Source organism: Malaya genurostris, chromosome 2, assembly GCF_030247185.1.
Source record: "Malaya genurostris strain Urasoe2022 chromosome 2, Malgen_1.1, whole genome shotgun sequence".
NCBI lineage: Eukaryota > Metazoa > Arthropoda > Insecta > Diptera > Culicidae > Malaya > Malaya genurostris.
The window spans coordinates 128,327,664-128,349,337 of NC_080571.1; the positions used below are offsets into that span (position 1 = coordinate 128,327,664).

The window sequence follows — 21,674 nt, forward strand, 5'->3', positions numbered from 1 at the left end:
CGAATCAATTCCAACTCCAGTGCAACAACCGATTCCGAATGAATTTCGCCTACAACCGGTTGATTCGGAAATCAGACGGAATTGAGTGAGAAGATGCGGACTGAATTGTCAATTTGTCTTCTTCTTCTTCTTTCCCGATTTTGCACGTTTTCGTGCTGACTTTCAGTTTATTTTTAAATGAAAACATTACATAACTGATTATACACATTGAAATCTTCATGTTTTTCGGATATACAGAACTAGTAAATAACCAGTTCTTCTTAGAATTCCAACATAAACTGTTGAAATTCGCTGGAAATTAACAAAACGGCCTACCTTAGTCAGCATCATCCATTCCTATAGCTGGAGTGTAATGAAATGGCTTAAGTCGCCTAAATTTTACACTAACACATTCATAAAATGAGCGAATATTCAATGACATTCATAATGTCACTGTCAATCAGGTTGATCGAGCAGCCAACTCAGGCGAAAATTCTAGCACTGAACCGATCGAGCACTGAAAAATCATGCAGTCGAGTAAGAATTCATTACGCATTCCGTCATTTCGATAATGTGGGTATTAGTAATGACAGTTACGAGCAGAGTTAATTCAATACAGGGTTTCCAGATTAGCGAATAATATATACAGGTATAACAAATACATTATAGGAACGAGGGAACCGTTGCACTCCTAACAGTTTACACTGAGAGAAGTAGTAGTAATCACTTTGAAATCGATTTTCTTCTACTCCGAGTGTACTTTTATTGCTAATTTCTATTTGTACTATTGAATAAACGATAAAAATGTTTCAAATCACTACTGCCGAAATGAAAATTTCTGAAAGAATCCTCCTTTTCTTGGTTTCATTTTTCATTGGCAGGTGTTGCTACCGGTAAATCAGCTTTGCGACAATGTGCCAATCGAGTAATCGAATGATAACCCAGATAATTGAGTAAAATCTAATCGAATAGTTTGAAAACTATAATCGATTATTGAATAATCGAGTAATTCGAAAAAGCCGACTTCCCCAAGCACAGATGGTACACAGATTTCTTATGATTTTAATATGGCAACTCTGTTCAAGCTATTTGCCAAAAGTGTTAAGAGCAAATTCAGCAGCTAAAAGTTTTATATGGAAAATCTATAATAGAGCAGAAAGTGGAACAAACGTATCCCCAGCAAGCCGTTCTATTTTTTGTATATTTGAAACACAAGTAGAACACTGCTGAGGCTGCCAGTTTTTCTTGTTATAAAATTCAGATTTAAATTTTGTAACTGGCATAAATTATGCATCTAGAACTAGAACACTACTGAATATGCCCTAAGATCTGGTGAGATTTGGAAAATCTGGCAAAAGATCTGGTTAGTTACGGTGTCTGATGAACAGCCCGGTGGCAAGAATAGTGCGCTACAGCAAGTGCTATCGTAGTCAACATCTGGGGCATTTGGTGGGCAATCAGAGCGCTCGGCGTTTGGTAAACAAACATTCGAGCACTTCAAATCGAGTAAAATCTTATGGCGTTTTTGTTTTTAATTTGCACTACACTGGTGCAGTGCTACACCATGGCATGATTAAACGAACAAAAATGATGAAAACATAAACATAAACCATTGACTACAATAAACGATTTCATTGCACAGAGCTACACCAAACTTTTGATGAGTGCTACACCAGTGGTATCGGTGCAGAAAAAGTGTAGCACTGGTGTAGTGCAATTGGCAAAAACGAACGGTTTCAGTGCAACCTGCAACCAACAACACCGGTGTAGTGCAATTTAAAAACGAAAACGACATTACTTTCTTTATCGTAGTGATGATATTCTGATCGATAATTTGAAGGGAAGTGCGGTAAAGGGTACTGAATAAACAAGTAGTTTGTAATATCCATTTTTTGTCAGCCATTCTTCTTCATTGTTTTGGTTTTTGCAGAATGATGCTGGCTAGAGATGGGCAAAACAGTTCTTTTCAAAGAACCGTTCAGTGATGCAAAGTTCTGTTAAAAGAACTAGTTCTCCAGAGCCATTCGTTCGTTCTTTTCATAGTGGGTTTGTTTGTTCAAAGACTAAACGAGAACTAAGTGTTGTTACGTTAGGCGAGCAAAAAAAAGGTCCCACGAATTAGAACTGAGCTTTCGTGATGCAGCTTTCTTATTACAGAACTACCGTTCTCGAGGAAGATTAAGCGAGCATAAAAAAGGTCCCACGACTTTGAACTGAGGAACTACCGTTCTCGAAAAAAGAACTACTGCTCATTTATTCTTTCAAAAGAACTAGTTCTTTTAAACCGTTCGCGAACGAATTGCCCCTCTCTAAAGCTGGCCACAGTTTCATGACGTCATAGCAGGAGGCTGCTCTGATGAAGCGAGAAAAATCTGGGATTTCTCGGTTAATTTTTCAAAAGGGCGTATAAGCAAGTGACAGTTTCTCTTTGTTTACTTTCTTTTCTATTAATCACCAAGCGGTTTCCAGGTTTATCACTCAACTCTTTGCATAAAATGATACCCGAAACTTTCGACTTTCAAACAGAATAGTGATATCGAAGAAAATCTTTTTAATCACATCACAATAATCGAAAGAGAGAGTGATTAAAGAGAAACTGACACTTTCTTATACGCCCTAATGAAAAATCAATAGTGATTAATCCAGCCTCCTGCTATGACGTCATGAAACTGTGGCCAGCATCTTTCTGCAAAAACCAAAACAATGAAGAAGAATGGCTAATAAAAAATTGGATATTACAAACTACTTGTTTATTCAGTACCCTTTAAAGCACTTCCCCACAAATTATCGATCAGAATATCATCACTACGATAAGGAAATTAAGATTTTAATCGAATTGAAATGCTCGAATGTTTGTTTACCATACTCTGAGCGCTCTGATTGCCCACCAAATGCCCCAGATGTTGGCTACGATAGCACGATAGCTACGATAGCTGGAGTGCCCCATCCTTGCCACCGGGCTGGATTAATCAGATATATCTGAAAGCCTGGCAACGCTGTTGGCATCTCTGAAACGCAGAGATGCCGGATCTGCAGATTTCGTACATAGTGCTGCAGACATTTTTTGTTGTGCAGACTTTTGCAAACTTTTGGAAATCGAGTTTTTTGTTTTGCTCGAAAAGTTAGTTTAGCACAGAGATGCCAGATATTTTCATAAAAAATCTGTATTCTGTATATAAAAAATCTGTATTAATCTGTATTCAGTAATAAAATGAAATGCTTACAACAAAATGATGATAAAAGATGTTATTCCAATAGATTGTGGTTGTAGGATGGTAGATTCAATCAGTCAATTCAACGACAAAATTTTTTTTATCCACAATTGAATTGCAATTCCATATATTTATCTAGTTTGAAATTGATGACTTTATAATTTGACATGGAATTTCAACGCCCAATATGCAACGTCAAGTCGGTTCATACAACTCTCAGTTTGACAGTAAAGTTTCATGATGCCATTACTACCTTAAATAAAGTACTGTCTCTGAGCGTATCAAAAAAAAACATCTTTTCTGTTAGTTTTTCATTCATTTGGCTTCTTCAATATATGTTTTCACTGAGTCATTGAAAAAAATTGAATATCAGTTCAAATTGGTTTCAAATTATTATATAAATGGATTTCACAGATTTTCATAATAATTTGTGATTTGTCCGTTGATTGATAAACTTTTATATCGTCACTGGAATCAAATTGGGCAACGGCTCCCTATTTCATCTGAGCTCCTATTTCCATCTCATCCCTTCACCTCATAGCTTTGAACATGAATAATATTTTACAACCTACCGGAAGCAAACTGTGAAATGTTTAAAAATGATTTGAAAAGCTATTGTCACACTTTCCTATTGAAAGAAATGGTTTGAAATTCTTCGGTGATCGTTTTTTTTCATATAAAATAAACTCACTTTTCAATTTAGGACACATTTTCGTCTCAAGATTTACTGTTCGTCATGTTTCTGAATATCTACTAATCGATTAGTCTCAAAACATGATCACTGTTTCGCACAATTACACTACCATTGAATGCTGGATGACTTTATAATTAGTTATGTTCACTTGCCACTTGTTTAGTTAACGATTAAAAACTTCAAAAATCAACCCGACAAGCAATACAAGTCTTCAAAAATATGAGATGAAAGTTTTTCACTTCGTTCACTTGATTGCGCTTTGTTTTCATCTCATTTGGTTTCGCAAAGTTGCCAAGTTATCTCATAATGTTACAAAACAAAAATTGTTTATCTTCTTCAAATTATCATCAAAAAGTATGTTTTTGGTATTCGTGACATTAGCTTAATTATATTATTGATATTAATATTTCAATAAAACTGTTTCAGCTTCGAATATTACCAGAAAGAACGTGTTAAATACTAATGAAATAACCATTGTGGCAAATCTAGTAGCACTGGTTTCATTCCGCTATACGCCAACATAACGCTGTGAAGTATGTGTATGTTTCATCGGCTGTGCACAGAGATGCCAGATATTTTCATAGAAAATATGTATTACTTTGCATAGAAAGTCTATATCTGTTCTATCTGTTTTCACTAATAAAATGATGTTAAAAGATAGTTTTTTAGATCTCCGTAAGCCATTGCCCCATTAATTAGATAATTCAACGAGTAAATTTTTTACCAATAATAATAATGTGGAAAAATCCTGGTGGGTACGGTTGTATCGTTTGAGTTGTATATCTGGCAGTGGTGAGGCAATCGGTCACCAGAATGTCTGCCCAGCCATATTTTTCCAGCTGGCAGCGTTTAGTCAGCCATCTGGCAGCCATGCGTATGCGGATGAGATTGTAATAGTGGAATATTTTGTTTTGATTGCTGTCGCCATTGCTAATTTATAGGATGAATAAAAGATCAACGATAGGATGGATAAAATCCCATTAGCGGCCCTTACACGAGTCATTAAAAATGTCATTAGTAAAAAAAATATCATTTTAATGAACGTGTAGTGGTGCACTAATGACGAAATTTCTAACAAATTTGAATTACATCATTTAAATGACATCATTTAAAATGACATTTTTAATGCTCGTGTAAGGGCCGCTATTGAGATGAAACTAGGAGCAGAGTAGTGAAAACATCATTAGTGTTTTTAGCTGTTTTATAAATATTAGTTGAATTTTCAAAAAATGTGAATCTATTCTCAACGTGGAGCAAGGCGAATGAAGCAGTAATATGAAATAGTTACAGTGATTTTAGTGGCTAAATCGGGGTTTGAAGGCGACGTCCTTACAAATGAGATGAAATAGGGAGCCCTTACCCTACTAAAAGATAGCTCAGACAGAAAAGTTAAATTTGTTCTTTCTTACTTTTTGTGACATCTGTATAAAATTTAGAAAATCGGTATAAAATCTGTACTCTGTATTAAATCTGTATGCGTATGTAAAAATCTGTATAATACAGATAAATCTGTATAAATGGCATCTCTGGTTTAGCATATCATACTTTATAGAGAAATTGATGCCAGCAAAATATACTTGCTGACTACAGATATTTTTTGGATATAGACTCTTACAACCCTGTCTGGAGATATTTCTGTATAAAATGTTCATTACGACCTAAGTAACAAAAGTAAACAAACCGAGATTTTTATTGCATTTTGTTAGGAATGTCCTAATACACGCACTACCCGAAAACCGTTTCTCGATTCACTATAGATTCACTAAAAAATCTGTCACCACATTTGACGTATGTCGAAATCAATGAAAAATAATCATTAATGCTACTTTCGTCAATTGGCAATAGTCCAATCCACGTGCGAATGTGTTGGTGTGGCTATTCTCAGCAGTTGTAAGGTTAATGCTAGTGTGAGTATGTCGAAATAACCCAGTGAATTTTGTCGAGCCGCATCTCGCCAATTATTGAAGACATATATGCAATAAAAAACACTGCAATGCCAAGAGAACGGTTGAGAAAGGTATAAAATCGTTCATGAAACTCTATATCACGTAATGGAACTGTCTTCTACTTGGTTCATTAGTTCATAGCTTACGAAAAATTGAACCCACAACAAACTTTGACTTGAACCCACAACAAACTTTGACTTCGACTCGCACACATTGTAATTTCGTATATGAATAGATCTGCGCACTCTGCATCGGTGTGAGTAACAGAAACGTCAAATTGCTCAATGTTTTGACCAATGTACCAAAGCATAAACAAAAGTGTATGCGCGGACTAGCAGATCTAGTGTGATATTATGAAGATGAGACTTGCTGTAGAGTTGGAGATATTTATTGGGATCGAGTTGCTATTAAGCTTGTTGAAAAATACGCTGATTAATTTGGAAAGAAACTGTTTTGTTTCCAATCGTAGAAACCGTTATGAATCCTTCGTCAAACAAAAGCGAAAATTATCAAAACACACTAAAAACGAGTCGACTGTCATTTTTTCCACTTGATATGCAAAACTAGCTCTTGTTTTCGAACAAAACTGGCTTTCACACAAGTGCGAGTAACAAAACGACGAATGAACACTGTGACTTTCGCAAAACGACGTAACTAACAGAAGCAAAACGACTTATGTGTCAAGTCAACCAGGATAAAACGTCCAATGTACATGATCAAATTACAAAACGACGTAAGTGACAAGGAGTATTGACAATACTTTTGATCGTGTAATGGAAACTTCATTGGATTGACGAAAATATTGTCAAAAAATCAAAACTGCTCATCAATCCGGCAATACTTTCTCTCCAGAGAAATATTGTTAAATATTTGCAATGACCTCTTCTCTGAATATTTTGATATTCATTTGCAATGTTTAAAGCGCCAAACGCTTAAATTTTCCGAAAAACTCCGACTCAAGTTATCAAGCCAATTGGATTGATGGTATTGACAATACTTTGGATTGACAATAATATTGTTACGTGTAAGGGCCGCTTAAAAGTTTTCTTTGTAGTTGAAAATTGTGAATTAGTCACTATGATACGTTGCACGCATACAAATTGGACGATTTAGTGAAGAGATGAAGTTGTTTCAATTACTCATTTTTAAATAGGATTTAAAATTGTGCGATTATTTTTCAACATCGCTTTTCTCGGTTCAGCTGAAATGTCACATACGTCGTTTTGAACATTTTATGCAGATTTGAAATTTTTACCTGGCATCTCTGCTGAAATGTACACAAACAGATATTTTTTATAGTCCGAACAGCATGACCGAGATGGATCACCATTATTCTTGATGTTAGTAGTTTATTCAAGAGAATTGAATAATGCATCTTAATTTTTTTTTAAATCATCCCCGTTCTAATTGTATGATCATTTTTAGCATCGCTGCTTTTTCTTCTGTGCTGGTAATGCTGACTTCACTGGTGTCACTTGATTAGAAAAATAATCTGAAATTGAAAACGTGGGTTTCTATATTGTTTTCAAACCCACTCTACACAAGTTCGTTTCCGTGTTTTAACAGTTGCTAAAGAAAGCAAGCAATCAACCATGGGAAAAAGACGATACAATGAAAAAGGTCGGAAACACAATGAAACCATCATCGATAACAGTGCTACTAAGCAGGTAAAAATAATTAAAAAGTGTAAAATAAGCACAGTATTAGGTTTTCTGATAGCTCATTAACAACCACAAATCAGCTGTTTTTCAAAGAAGAACGAATCTAATGTCGTTTTCATTTTTAAACTGCACTACACCGGTGCAGTGCTACATCATTGCATGAATAAATGAACGAAAATAATGAAAACGTAAACAGTAACCCTTGACTACAATAAACAATTCCATTGCACAGAGCTACACCGAACTTTTGATGATTGCTACACCAGTGGTATCGGTGCAGAAAAAGTGTAGCACTGGTGTAGTGCAATTGGTAAAATCTAGAGTGCCTTAAACCAGAGTGACGACAGATGTTCGTTTGGAATGACAGCTTTTTCCAAACGAGCAAACGATCTGTCAAATACAGTACAAAGCGAACGAAACTGTTAACATTTCGGATTAAACGTTTTGAGTTGTCAGCATTACGGATGAGATATCGTCACTCTGGTTATAGACACTAGTAAAAACGAATGGTTTCAGTGCAGCTTTGGTGTAGTACAATTTAAAAACGAAAACAAAATAACATTGACAGAAAATGGAGAAGAACACCGATGAATATTTCGACTTTGGTTTCAATTCGTATTTAGAAATTACCGTATATTATCAGATCATTTTATGATAATTCGATGAACTGTTGGTGTATCTTTGAAATGTATGCAATTTTGTCCTTTTTTCCTTTATATCCACACTCAGGAAATATGACTAGTGAAAATTATAAGGCAAACCTTATGATGCATCAAAAATCACCATTTCAAACGATTTATATGAAAAATATGCTTCTATTAAAATGTATATGACTATGCAATATAAATCTCATCTATCACTATTATAGTTTTCATTCGAACAAATTATGAACTCCACAGTAGAAGTTATATTTGTCATTAGTCGTTTTCGCTTGAGAAAACTGAAACTGACCTAGGGTAGTTTCATCAAACAAACACTTTTGTGTTGATTTCGCAATTAGCAACGGGGGTTTGGGCAAACATAATATAAAATCCAGGTTCGAAACTTTTTCTTCTTCACTTCTGGTGGCGTCACCTCACTTGAGATGACGCCGATTGATGGCACAGCGATTTAGCTATATTGCCAGTTAGTTTTCGTTTATAGTCCAATGGACTTTTTTTTCACTGGACTACAAGTGAAACCCTCGTTATGTTCCAACGTGGAGTCAACGAAGTACGTATGAAAATTTTTTGTTTCTTGCGAAATACTCGAATTTTCACCGCAATAACACGATACGACGCGTTCACTCGTTGAGGGTTGCACCGGAAGTCCAGTTTCGAAACTGACTCGATTTTCATTTCAACAACGTTGAAACTAGGTTCAAAACTGGCTTCAAACAAACGGTTTGACAGCAGTTAGAGTGGAAACTGGGTTAGGTTTGGCATCAAGCGAAAACGACAATTGAAACTTTGGACAATGTTCCCAAAAATTTCTTGTGAATTTCATAAAACTTTATTGGAATTCCAATGTTCGTGACTTCATAAGCATGTGATATTCTTGTGACTAATAACATAACTGCACTGAATAAATCAACATAAAAAGAGTTTCGCCTTTTTTCGATTTGTTTACTTCTATGTTCCCTGTGTGAATTGTGAAACTACGGTCACAAGCATTTTTCGTGAAATTGGATGACTTCCGCAACTAAGACAAAGCTGCGGGTAATTTTATCATTTCATTTACTGTTTACAGTAGTAAAATAATAACGAAAATGAACAGTTTCGACCTATTTTTCTAACAATTGAAGTATCTACAATGTAATCAAAAATATTTGTTTAAGTTTAATTAACAGACACAATATGGTCCTAATGACAATATCTAGTTGTATACAAAAAAATGGGTATTCTGCTGCGTGATAGATTGAGGTCAAATCCTAATAATACGCGATTGAATCACATTTATAAGCCAATAATATCATTGTTAGCACCGTAGTTGATTCGTCGTAAAGGAAACCGAAGAAATGCACTGCTGCGAAGAGCACGGGTTTATATGTTGATATTAATAACACGGAGCAAAGCAGGGCAGTCAATCTTATCATTCAAAACATCTGCTATTAATAAAGCACGTGCACCATCTAGACGAACTTGTAGAGTATCGAGACCGATTAGTAACCCGCGATTTTTGTCGTTCTCTCCTACTTTTGGACCATTTATCTCAACTTTGAGGTACTCGTTTCGCTACAGGGGATCAACAAGAGGATGTCGAGGTCAGTCCGGTGATTCCGGTTGCAGCTTGGCTTACGTCACGAACTACTCAGCTAATCCCCGACGATGGATCTAGCCTACATCGACAGAAAAGTTCTCTGACGATAGAAGTCTCCTCGGGACCGACGCTTCCGTAATCTCTGAACGGTTCGAAAGGCAGGATGCCTGGGTCGGTCCCGTGATTCCGGTTGGAGGATGACGATCTATGCCAGAGCTACGTCGCAATCTACTTATCTAATCCCCGTCGAAGTATCTAGACTACGCCGACGGAGAGCTCCCCGACGAAAAAGTTTCTCCGACACCGAATCTCGTGTTTCGCTACACGGGACACTCGAATGATTGCAGAGGTCGATCCAGTGATTTCGATTGGAGCGTCCGGAACCCCGACGACTCAACTTCGATACTGTGGTTTCTACTCGGCTAAACACCGGCGTAGGATCTAGCCTAAACCGACAGAGTTCCCGGGCGAAGGAAGTTTTCCTAAAACCATTCATGTTATGCCACCGGGATACTCAAAGGAGTGCCGTGGTCAATCCGGTGATTCCGGTTGGAGTATAGCTTCCGGTTCACTGGCGCCCCGACGACTCGACTTCGGTGCTTTGACTTCTACTCGGCTAGTACCCGACGAAGGATCTAGCCTACACCGGCGAAGAATTCCCCGACGATGGAAGTTTTCCCGTAACCGTCGCTTCCGATACCCGTGAACGGATCAATCGGCAGGATGTCCGAGTCGCTCCTATGATTCCGGTTGGGGGATGGCTTCCGGTTCACTGGCGCCCCAATGATCCTTACCAGGGCTACGTCTCAGTCTACTCGACTAATTACTGGCGAAGGATTTAAACTACACCGACGGAGAGTTCCCCAACAACGGAAAAACTCTCGAAATGGCGCTTGTTCGCAGTCCCTCTTTAGCGGTCGGCGTTCGCGGCTGCCTGTTGTTCTGCGATCCAATTCCGTTGCAAGATGCCCGCGATCTGGGAGGTCGCGGTCGACACTGCGTTCCATTTCTCATGACGTGTTCTGCCGTCTCAAGCTCGTTTGGGCAGCCAGGGCAAGCTGGAGATGCTGCGTGGCCGAACCTGTGTAGGTATCACCTAAAACAACCGTGACTTGTGAGGAACTGCGTCAGGCCGAAGTTTATTTCGCCGTGGGGTCAGTCGATTCATCCGGAGATTCATGGAATGAGCCGATGTGTCCACCTGCCCTTGGTTGAGTTGTCCCATTTCCTTTGCAACTCGCGTAGGAAGGTTGCGTTGGCAATCCTATGTGCGTTCCTGTCACTCCGCATATCGTAGCACTCTGCGTCCTCCTTGATCTAATAGGCATCATGCACGCCACCACGCGTCTCCAGATACCGTACGGTACGCACTGATCACGCGAAGACACATCAGTCTGTGCGTGCTCTCTAGCAATTGCTCATTAGTTTAATCAACAGTTATGCAGTCTAGCTAATTTCTATTATACTCTCAGTACGTTGCAGAAGTATAGTTCATGAGCAAATGTAGCGAATGTTATTGAGTTTACTAAATGACACTACGAAACCAACCCTCAACAACTTAATTGCATGACAAATCAGAATCACGCAATTTCTGAGCACCAAAAATACGAAACAGAAACACAATTTAAATTTTCTTTTCTACAGTTCAAAAGGCAAATCCCCTAGATTGTGTTCAAGCACATCAATCTTCTAAGGAAACTGTACATCCAAATTTGATTATCAGATAGATTTAATATAACTGCTGTTAAGAAGACCAAAATGGGTTTTGAGGACACAGCGCCTTCCAGCAAGAACATCCAGCCATATAATAAAGAATTTCACTATACCAGCCTAAACCCGCCTGATGATTTGTTTGTTAGAAGGGTGCGTCTTACTCATTTCAGACCTTCAGAGAGAAACACAAAGCTTCCCCCACGTGACTCAGGTTGGCAATCTACTCCGTCATCTTTCACTTGTAAGATACCCTGATGCACTCCCTGCCCTTCCCCGTTGTCGATATAATTGAGCATAAAACAATATAATATAATATAGTATAATATAACATAAATAAATATAAAAAACCTGTTTTAATCTACCTAGTGGTGTAATGATACCTTTCTCATATCAATTATACTATCATATATAATACTGAAAAAAAAAACTTTTTCTTCGATTCTTAAAAGAATAACCGAAATCGGTTTGTTTGACCGTCTACTGATAAAAACTATCAAATTGGAAAAGATTTGAGGTCGATTTAGAATTTTTTTTAAGGTTTTTCCCCATTTTCAGTGATGGTATACAATTTTTAATCCACTTTATCCTATATATTTTTTGCACATTTTACCCCATAACTCCCGAACCGGAAGTCAGATCTAAATAATATTCAGGATTTTTCTATGGGACCTCAAGACCTTTCATTTGAATCTAAGTTTGTTAAAATCGGTTCAGCCATCTCTGAGAAAAGTGCACTTATTTTCACAACTTTTTGCACATTTTACCCCATAATTCCGGAACCGGAAGTCGGATCCGAATAATATTCAGGAATTTTGTATGGGACCACAAGAGCTTTCATTTGAATCTAAGTTTGTGAAAATCGGTTCAGCCATCTTAGTGCCAAGAGTTAGTGCAAAAAAAAAACGTTACATGCACACATACGCACATACACACACATATACACACACACAGACATTTTGCGTACTCGACGAACTGAGTCGAATAGTATATGACACTCGGCCCTCCGGGCCTCGGTTCAAAAGTCGGTTTTCACAGTGATTGCATAACCTTTCTATATGAGAAAGACAAAAATATAATGTAATACAATACAATGTAACATAATTTAGTATAATACAATACAATACAATATAACATATAATATAATTCAATATAACATGACATAATATACCTTATGATCAAAAAAGAACCGGAATTTTCATTTTAAAATTCCCGCGCTTGTCCAATCGGTAAACTTTTATTCTCTCAACGTTGGCAACACTTTTATACACATTCTGTCAAATTTTGACGCATATCGTAGGATTAGTTTTTGTTTGGTGTCTATACAAAGAAGTTGAAAAATTTTCGTGTGGCGATTTTTATAATGGATGGAAATTGAGAACAACGTGCGTGCATCAAATTTTGTGTTGCAAATGGATTTAAGTGTTCCAAAAAGTTGAATATGTTAGAAAAGGCCTTTGGTGAATCATGTCTAGGAAAAACACAGGCATACGAGTGGTATAAACGCTTCAAAGGTGTTCGTACAAGCTTGGATCAGTTCTACACTGGATCCTTGATAAGATTTGCTTCTATTTTAAATCAACACACAGACGTTTCTAGGCTAAGGTGCACACTTGGTCACTTTTTTTGTGCTGATTCAAATAGATTTTATATAATTGTCCTTATAATGTGTGGTTGTGTTTTATAGTTTAGTTGTTGTTTTTGTTATGACAATGGTCGTAGATCTGGTTTTGTGGTAATGTAAATTGTGGTATGTGGTTCTTGTTATGATCTGTGAAGAATGTAATGGTAATAATTGTAATAGTAATGTAATAATATAATAATGGTAATAGTAATAACAATAATTATAATCTTTTAAATGAGTTTACCTGTTGAGTATTTGATGTTTTTTTGTATACTTATCTTATTTGCTATACTTCTTCGTTATTCATTCGTTTTTTTTATATATTTCTGGTATTCGGCATCATTCTTCTTTTCCAAGTTTAAGAGCTTCTTTAAGTTCGATTTTCCAGTTTTCTCAGTGTGAATTAATTTCATATGGAATGAAATGTTGAACAATAATCATCTCATTTGTAGAGTCACCATGTTATTTTAGCAATTAATCGACTTTCAATTAATGCATTGTGATCAAATCGAATACAATATCTTTGCTTCGGATTTGTGAAGCACTACCACAAAAAAGTAGTTCGAAAATTGTTCAATACTGTTGTTATAGCGACGCGAGAATTTAAAGCGAATGCTTCTAATTCCATCCTACTTTTGAAGTCAATCTATCGAACAGAGACAACAGATCTCACTCTAACTAATGGTTTCCGTATATGAGATGACTAATGGAGCTGAGATAAATGAGGGTACCGTTACCCTATTTTTATCTCTACTATCGGTCGATCGTTAGTCCTGAGCTGAAACGGAGGCCTTTATTACCGTTCTTGCATACACTTCATTCACATATCATCTCACCCATCAGGTCTCACATGAAAACGACACAACTTATATTCTATCTCATTCCACAGTATTCCGTGGTACACAAACCACCAATAAACGTCAAAGATGGACTAGATTTACCGTTCGTTCGATGACATCTTGTGAAACCCAATTGGGATACGTTCACTTCACTTAATTTCCACTTCACACTGGTAATAAGGGCCGGTAGTATGAAAATGAAACATAAAACAGTTATGCCCTACCGGCCTCTCCAAACCCCGGATGTTTGAAGCGCAATGCAATCAACATCTTATTCAAGTCGGTCCGTATTTCATTCATTAATTGAGCTGGAGTTTGAATAATTAAGCTAAAACTGTAACATATATCTATATTAAATTATAACTCTAATTGATTGTATCTGATGATGTTTGCAATATCGTCAAGCCCACCAACCACGGGAGGGAATGTAATATAATACATTATATTCTAACAATATACTATAATATAATACAATATAACACAATACATGTACTTATACACTGAAGTCTTTTTTTATGCGAATTTACGTACCGCATAAAAAAACCGCATAACTCTGAAAATTCGAATAAAAAAAGCGCATAACTTTGAAACTTCGCATAAAAAAAACCGCATAACTCTGAAACTTTACATAAAAAACGCAGAAGGGAAACCGCATAACTCTGAAAATTCGCATAAAAAACCGCATAACTCTGAAACTTCGTATAAAAAAACCGCATAACTCTGAAAGTTCGCTAAAAAAAACGTAACCGCGTAAAAAAACCGCATAAAAAAAGACCTCAGTGTAGTATTATATGATATAATATAATATGATATAATGCAATGCCAGTGGCGTATCTAGGAGGGGGGGACGAAGGGGACACTCGCCCCGGGCGCAACGTTTTTAGGGGGCGGCAAACTAAACTAAACCAACGATGGAGGCGGAAAATCTCTTATTTTGCCCCGGGTGCCAAATTTCCTCGGTACGCCTCTGTGCAATGCAGTATAGTATCATACACCATAATATAACATAACAAAATATAGTCTAAGACGATAATATATCAAATAATACACTATGATACAATATATAACAAATAATGCAACAAACAAAAGAACCACATGTTGCAATATACTATGATAATTATTGCACTTTAGGATGGGCTTCAACCTACAAGCCATTTCACACCCTCTCATTCTGCTACTAACGCAGAAGGCGATAACAACCAGCCGACTCCGTTCTGTTGACCAAATGTCATCATAGACGCTCAGGGAGGTATGAGATAGGAACTTGTGAGAACTTAGTTATCTCACCATTTCACGAACATGATTTCGTCGTTGATAGTCTTCGCCACAAACGCAGCTTGTTGAATCTTCCTTCGCCGTTCCAGGCTGTCAAGATCTAACAGGCGACATCGATCAGGGTACGGTGTTTTGTGGTAATGTAAATTGTGGTATGTGGTTCTTGTAATGGTCTGTATAGAATGTAATGGTAATAATTGTAATAGTAATGTAATAATGTAATAATGGTAATAGTAATAACAATAATTATAATCTTTTAAATGGGTTTACCTTTTGAGTACTTGATGTTTTGTTGCATACTTATCTTATTTGCTATACTTCTCCGTTATTCATTCGTTTCTTTTTTATATATTTCTGGTATTCTGCATCATTCTTCTTTTCCAAGTTTAAGAGTTCGATTTTCCAGTTTTCCAAGGGATTTCGCCAGGGGAGATCTCTTAGTGCAAGCCGAATAAATCTTTTTTGAACACGCTCAATCCGCAAGTTTCAAACGAGTTGATATGGACTCCATACCAAACTAGCATTTTCCAGCAATGGCCGCACTAAGGAGCAATACAACGCCTTTACCACTCCAAATACCAAGCCTCAAAAAAAGTTGGAACGGTAACTTTGAGCTGTCATAGCTCAGCTGTTTTTCAACGAATCTCAATAAATTTTACACCCTCGAATTTTGTGAAGTTCGTAGATTGATTAAAAAACTTTGTAGGAGTTGATTGGTAAAGAAAAACCAATGAAAATTTGATTTTTCCCGTTCCAAGTTTTTTTTACGCGCCCAATATGCCCTATCTGCTTTCCAATTTTCTTTCCTTTGGCATAAACGTCGCATAGAAAATATTGAATACTTCAACTTTACCGAGTCATAACTTTGTTGTTAGTCAACCGATCTTCAAAATTTGTTCACCATTGGAAAGGTACTACTTCCAGAAATAAAATGCACTGAAAAAAAATTAAAAATAGGGTTGTCTACGCAAAGTTATAATGAAAACTGTACATAGATGACCTAAGAAAAGATGAGACTTTTTACAATGATCGTAAATATCTCGAAATTCAAAGCGATGACCTATATATTTTTATACATCATTCGATTGCTAGTGATACCAGCTACAATTATCGCTCCCATTCCTGCACAATCAAAAGAAAACATATAAAAATCGATGAATTTATAAATATAAATATATTAAATTAAATTTTGTGACAACACAAAAATTTTAAATTATTTCAATGGCTTTGTACAATAAGAAATAGAACATAAAATTATATGAATTTTGTATACTAACCCATGCCAAAGAAACCAACCACAATTAAAAAAAATATTACTTGATTTTTGTTTTACAATCAATTAAGAACAAAAACATATATCTTCAATATTCCGCTATCCTAAACGACATCAATTATAATCGATAGAATATTAAAATTTAAATATCACAAACTTAGAATTATTTCGGAATGTATAGAATTCGAAAATAATTTGAATTTTCTATAATAAACAATTCAGAAAAAGTAGAATTCTGAATTTAGCACAAAAAATCACACGAAATTAAGTAAAACTTGTTTTTATCCACCTAGTTATGTAATGATGCCTTTCTCATATCTCTCTTATTCTAATATAAAAAATGTATTCTTCAATCAGTTTGATTTTTAAAAACATGAAATCTAGTGCATGAACTAGTGTAACCTACAAAATGAAACAGTTCTCAAATCGGTTAGGCCATCTTTCTCAGTGAAGTAAGTTACACTATTTCAGGTACTTATGAAACTGGAATCGCCCCGAATATTGGCTTTGCAGCAGCCTTTGCGATTAGCACCAACCAACCAATGTATTTGCAGCTTACAGTTGTCTTCGTCTCGAAAAACAACCTCTTCGTTTGAATGCTTTTTACTGAATGAAATCCTGCAAGTATGTTATCAGAATTAATTGGCTCAAGTGGCATGTTCCCCTAGTTATTTGTAGATTCGTGCCTTGCCGTAGCTTCTCATCAACTTCCTGATGGGAAGGGAAGGATAAAAAGAACATGAAAGGAAATTGGTAATTGGGTGGGGTGGGAAACCAGCACAAAACATAAAGAAATAAATCGTCCTGCATCCCCGGAAGGATGCTGAACGATCTGCAGGTGCCAAAATACACGGTTGATAAAACCTCCAACCACCGAGATGCCTTAGAGATTTTACAAAAGCGACACCATTCTGCATTCCTCGAAGAATGCAGAACGATTTCTTCCCGAACATGCACTTGAATTAATTTAACACTTTAGAACAAAAATACCTTATTTTCATATATAGTTAATAAATTACGAATATTTTTCAATGAAAAAACCCAATGTTTGAACATATTTAAAAAAAAATTAAAAAATATCTCCTCCGCCTTTTTTTATAAACATGCTCGAAATATTTTGTGTCAAATACAAGAAACGGATTTTTTTTTTCGTTTGCCTCAATGTTAGATATAGCAGTTTAAAAATAACCTGTTTTTGAACTAGTTTTGGTCATAACTTCGATTCAGAAAACGCTACCTGAACACGCCAGTCATTAAAAAATTGGTTTTAACAAACTCTAAAAGATGTTCAAAGATACCTATAGGAAAAGAAATATAAATGCTTGAGCAAAAATCTGATTTTTTAATTAACACCCTAAGTTGCTCTTTAAAAATAGCTGTAACACTAAAACCGTTGCAGATACTATTCTGGTGTCCTCAGCGCAGCTGCTCGATATAAGTTTATCTACAATTTTGCCGAAGAATGCAGTCCTCTATCTCAATACATCCGGAAAATAAGTTTTGGATCACCTTAATAATAAGAGCCACCCTAATACCATGTACATCGACATATGGCTTATCTTCACTGATCATTTGTTTTGAAGACATCATAGCTCTAAAGTATAAGGTTAAGCCACAAATGTTTTTGTCCCCCTAAATTGTGGATCCGGACCAGTGTGCAATGCAATTTAATTCGGAAATGTTAAAATTTCCGATCTTTTACCTATTTTTTTCGACTCTACGGCAAACCTACCACAAAATCAGAATTTTAGTAGTTATCAATTGCGTTTGGGTTGTGCATAAAAATTGTTTAGATCGTTTGTCCAATACAAAAATATAACTATTTTTAGAGTATTAGGTTTACTAATTTTTTTAAGATTTTCAGTGAAATCCAAGTATCAGTTTTTTTTTTGTAAATTTTGTTTATAATAAATTTCCAACTAAAACAATAAAAAAATATATGTTACAAAATTTAAAAGTTTTGATTTGATTTAATTTGGAAAAATTTTCCCAATAATTGAAATTCTCTGTATTTGTACCAAATTTCTTGAGCTTCTTTGAACGGATATATAATTTTGGTCATCAATACATTGTTTCTGGTAATGATTCCAATATTTTGAATCAAAAAAATGTACATGTCATCGCTTTAATTTTTGAGTTATATACAAACATGTGAAAAAAAAATGAAAAATTCATATGTATTTATAAATTCATCGATTTCTTAATGTTTTCTTTTGATTGTGCAGGAATGGTAGTTGAGCGAAAATTGCAGCTGGTATCACTAGCAATCGAATGATGTGTAAAAATATATATACTTAAAATAATCTACAGGGTGATTTTTTAAGAGCTTGAGAACTTTTTTAAACAATAAAACGCATAAAATTTGCAAAATCTCATCGGTTCTTTATTTTAAACGTTAGATTGGTACATGACATTTACTTTTTGAAGATAATTTCATTTAAATGTTGACCGCGGCTGCGTCTTAGGTGGTCCATTCGGAAAGTCCAATTTTGGGCAACTTTTTCGAGCATTTCGGCCGGAATAGCCCGAATTTCTTCGGAAATGTTGTCTTCCAAAGCTGGAATAGTTACTGGCTTATTTCTGTAGACTTTAGACTTGACGTAGCCCCACAAAAAATAGTCTAAAGGCGTCAAATCGCATGATCTTGGTGGCCAACTTACCGGTCCATTTCTTGAGATGAATTGTTCTCCGAAGTTTTCCCTCAAAATGGCCATAGAATCGCGAGCTGTGGGGCATGTAGCGCCATCTTGTTGAAACCACATGTCAACCAAGTTCAGTTCTTCCATTTTTAGCAACAAAAAGTTTGTTAGCATCGAACGATAGCGATCGCCATTCACTGTAACGTTGCGTCCAACAGCATCTTTGAAAAAATACGGTCCAATGATTCCACCAGCGTACAAACCACACCAAACAGTGCATTTTTCGGGATGCATGGGCAGTTCTTGAACGGCTTCTGGTTGCTCTTCACTCCAAATGCGGCAATTTTGCTTATTTACGTAGCCATTCAACCAGAAATGAGCCTCATCGCTGAACAAAATTTGTCGATAAAAAAGCGGACTTTCCGAATGGACCACCTAAGACGCAGCCGCGGTCAACATTTAAATGAAATTATCTTCAAAAAGTAAATGTCATGTACCAATCTAACGTTTAAAATAAAGAACCGATGAGATTTTGCAAATTTTATGCGTTTTATTGTTTAAAAAAGTTCTCAAGCTCTTAAAAAATCACCCTGTACAAACTTCACAAAATTCGAGGGTGTAAAGTGAGCTATGAAAGCTCAAAGTTACCGTTCCAACTTTTCTTGAGGCTTGGTGCTTCGCGTAACTTTTTTAGGCTTGGTATTAGGAGTGTTAAAGAATGTGGATCCTTGAAATCTCTGCTGATGTTAGCTATGAATCCGAGTTGTATCGTTGCCTTAGATATTAAAGCAGAGCGATGCTGATTAAATGTGAGTTTTGCATCCAATACAACACCAAGGTCGTTAACACAGTCAACTCTTGTAAGTGTTTGTCCATCAATTTTGTAGTCGAAGATTAATGGATGAAGTATTTGGTGAAATGTAATTACTTGACATTTAGCAATGCTGATCACAAGATGGTTTCATCGACTGGTGAAGATTAAAAAAATCCATGCCATCGATCAGCGCCGTACTCGCAGCGGGAATTAAGACAGAATTAAGACAATGCGTAGTATCCAGTCCATAATCCCATACGATTCGACGCTGATTAAAATCACCGCAAACAAGAATAGTTTCATCAGCAGATCCCTTACAGTTTAGTTCATTAAACTGTATGTCTCAATTACTTCGACGATTTGACTCCTATAGGGAGGAATGTACACACCACATATGAACATTTTTTTCCCCTCAACAGTGGCACTCGCACACACTTGCTCTAAGCATTGACCATTCACCCTTTCGATCGTTGAGCTGGTGTATTTTTGTGACACAGCAATTAAAACGCCTCCAAAACTTGTTTTGTTAATGTTAAGGGTACTACGGTCACAACGAAAAACATTGAACGATGTTCCAAACAGTTGCAGAGTTAATGTGATCATCAAGCCCGGTTTCAGTCAGTATTATGACATCGTAGTTACAATCGTTCGAGGCCAAAAATATATCGTCGACTTTCGTTTTCATGCCACGAACATATATCCATATCACAGCGTCTTCAGGATCGTCATGCAACACGGGAGCGTTATACGTAGGAATCGACGAATTCATACTCGCCTCTGGTGGAAACCCGTAGGTTTCCACCGTCATCTGCCGAATGCACTGAAACAAGCCTGCTTACACGGTCTCTGAGTTGGTGGGTTGTATTCGCCGGTCGTAGTTTTTTGGCTGAGGTATAACAGATCGGCTGAAAAGTTCGTATCGTTTCTATGAGAGGGCGCCACTAGAATTAAATCCATACCATTTTCAGTTAGTACCAACCTTCAAAAGATACGTGTATAAATTTGACAGCTGTCTGATTATTAGTTTGTGAGATATTGCATTTTGAGTGAAGCTACTTTTGTTATTGTGAAAAAAATGGAAAAAAGGAATTTCGTGTGTTGATGAAACACTACTTTTTGATGAAAAAAAGTGCCGCCGATACCAAAAAATGGCTTGATGAGTGTTATCCAGACTCTGCACCGGGCGAAGCAACAATTCGTTTGCAAAATTTCGTACTGGTCTTATGAGCACCGAAAACGATGAACGCAGTGGATGTCCAAAAGAGGCTGTTACCGATGAAAACGTGAAAAAATCCACAAAATGATTTTCAATGACCGTAAAGTGAAGTTGATCGAGATAGCTGACACCCTAAAGATATCAAAGGAACGTGTTGGACATATTATTCACGAATATTTGGATATGAGAAAGCTTTGTGCAAAATGGGTGCCGCGTGAGCTCACAATCGATCAAAAACAAAAATGAATTGATTATTCTGAGCAGTGTTTGTAGCTGTTATATCGAAATAAAACCGATTTTTTTCGTCTATATAACAATGGACGAAACATGGCTCCATCACTTCACTCCGGAGTCCAATCGACAGTCAGCTGAGTAGACTGCACGCGATGAACCGAACCTAAAGCGTGGAAAGACTCAACAATCGGCCGGTAAAGTTATGGCGTCTGTATTTTGGGATTCGCATGGTATAATTTTCATCGACTACCTTGAAAAGGGAAAAACCATCAACAGTGACTATTATATAGCGTTATTAGAGCGTTTGAAGGACGAAATTT

At 36.5% G+C, this 21,674-nt stretch overlaps 1 protein-coding gene across 1 annotated transcript in view; it reads left to right on the plus strand.

Annotated features, from left to right (window-relative positions):
- Positions 1-7,097: 7,097 nt before the first annotated feature.
- Positions 7,098-21,674, plus strand: part of LOC131426961 (probable ATP-dependent RNA helicase kurz) — a 32,366-nt gene continuing 17,789 nt past the window's right edge. Inside the window, exons 1-2 of the mRNA XM_058589777.1 lie at positions 7,098-7,171; positions 7,257-7,498. Coding sequence (XP_058445760.1) covers positions 7,424-7,498 — 75 coding nt within the window. The 5' untranslated portion in view covers positions 7,098-7,171; positions 7,257-7,423. The remainder of the gene's footprint in view (positions 7,172-7,256; positions 7,499-21,674) is intronic.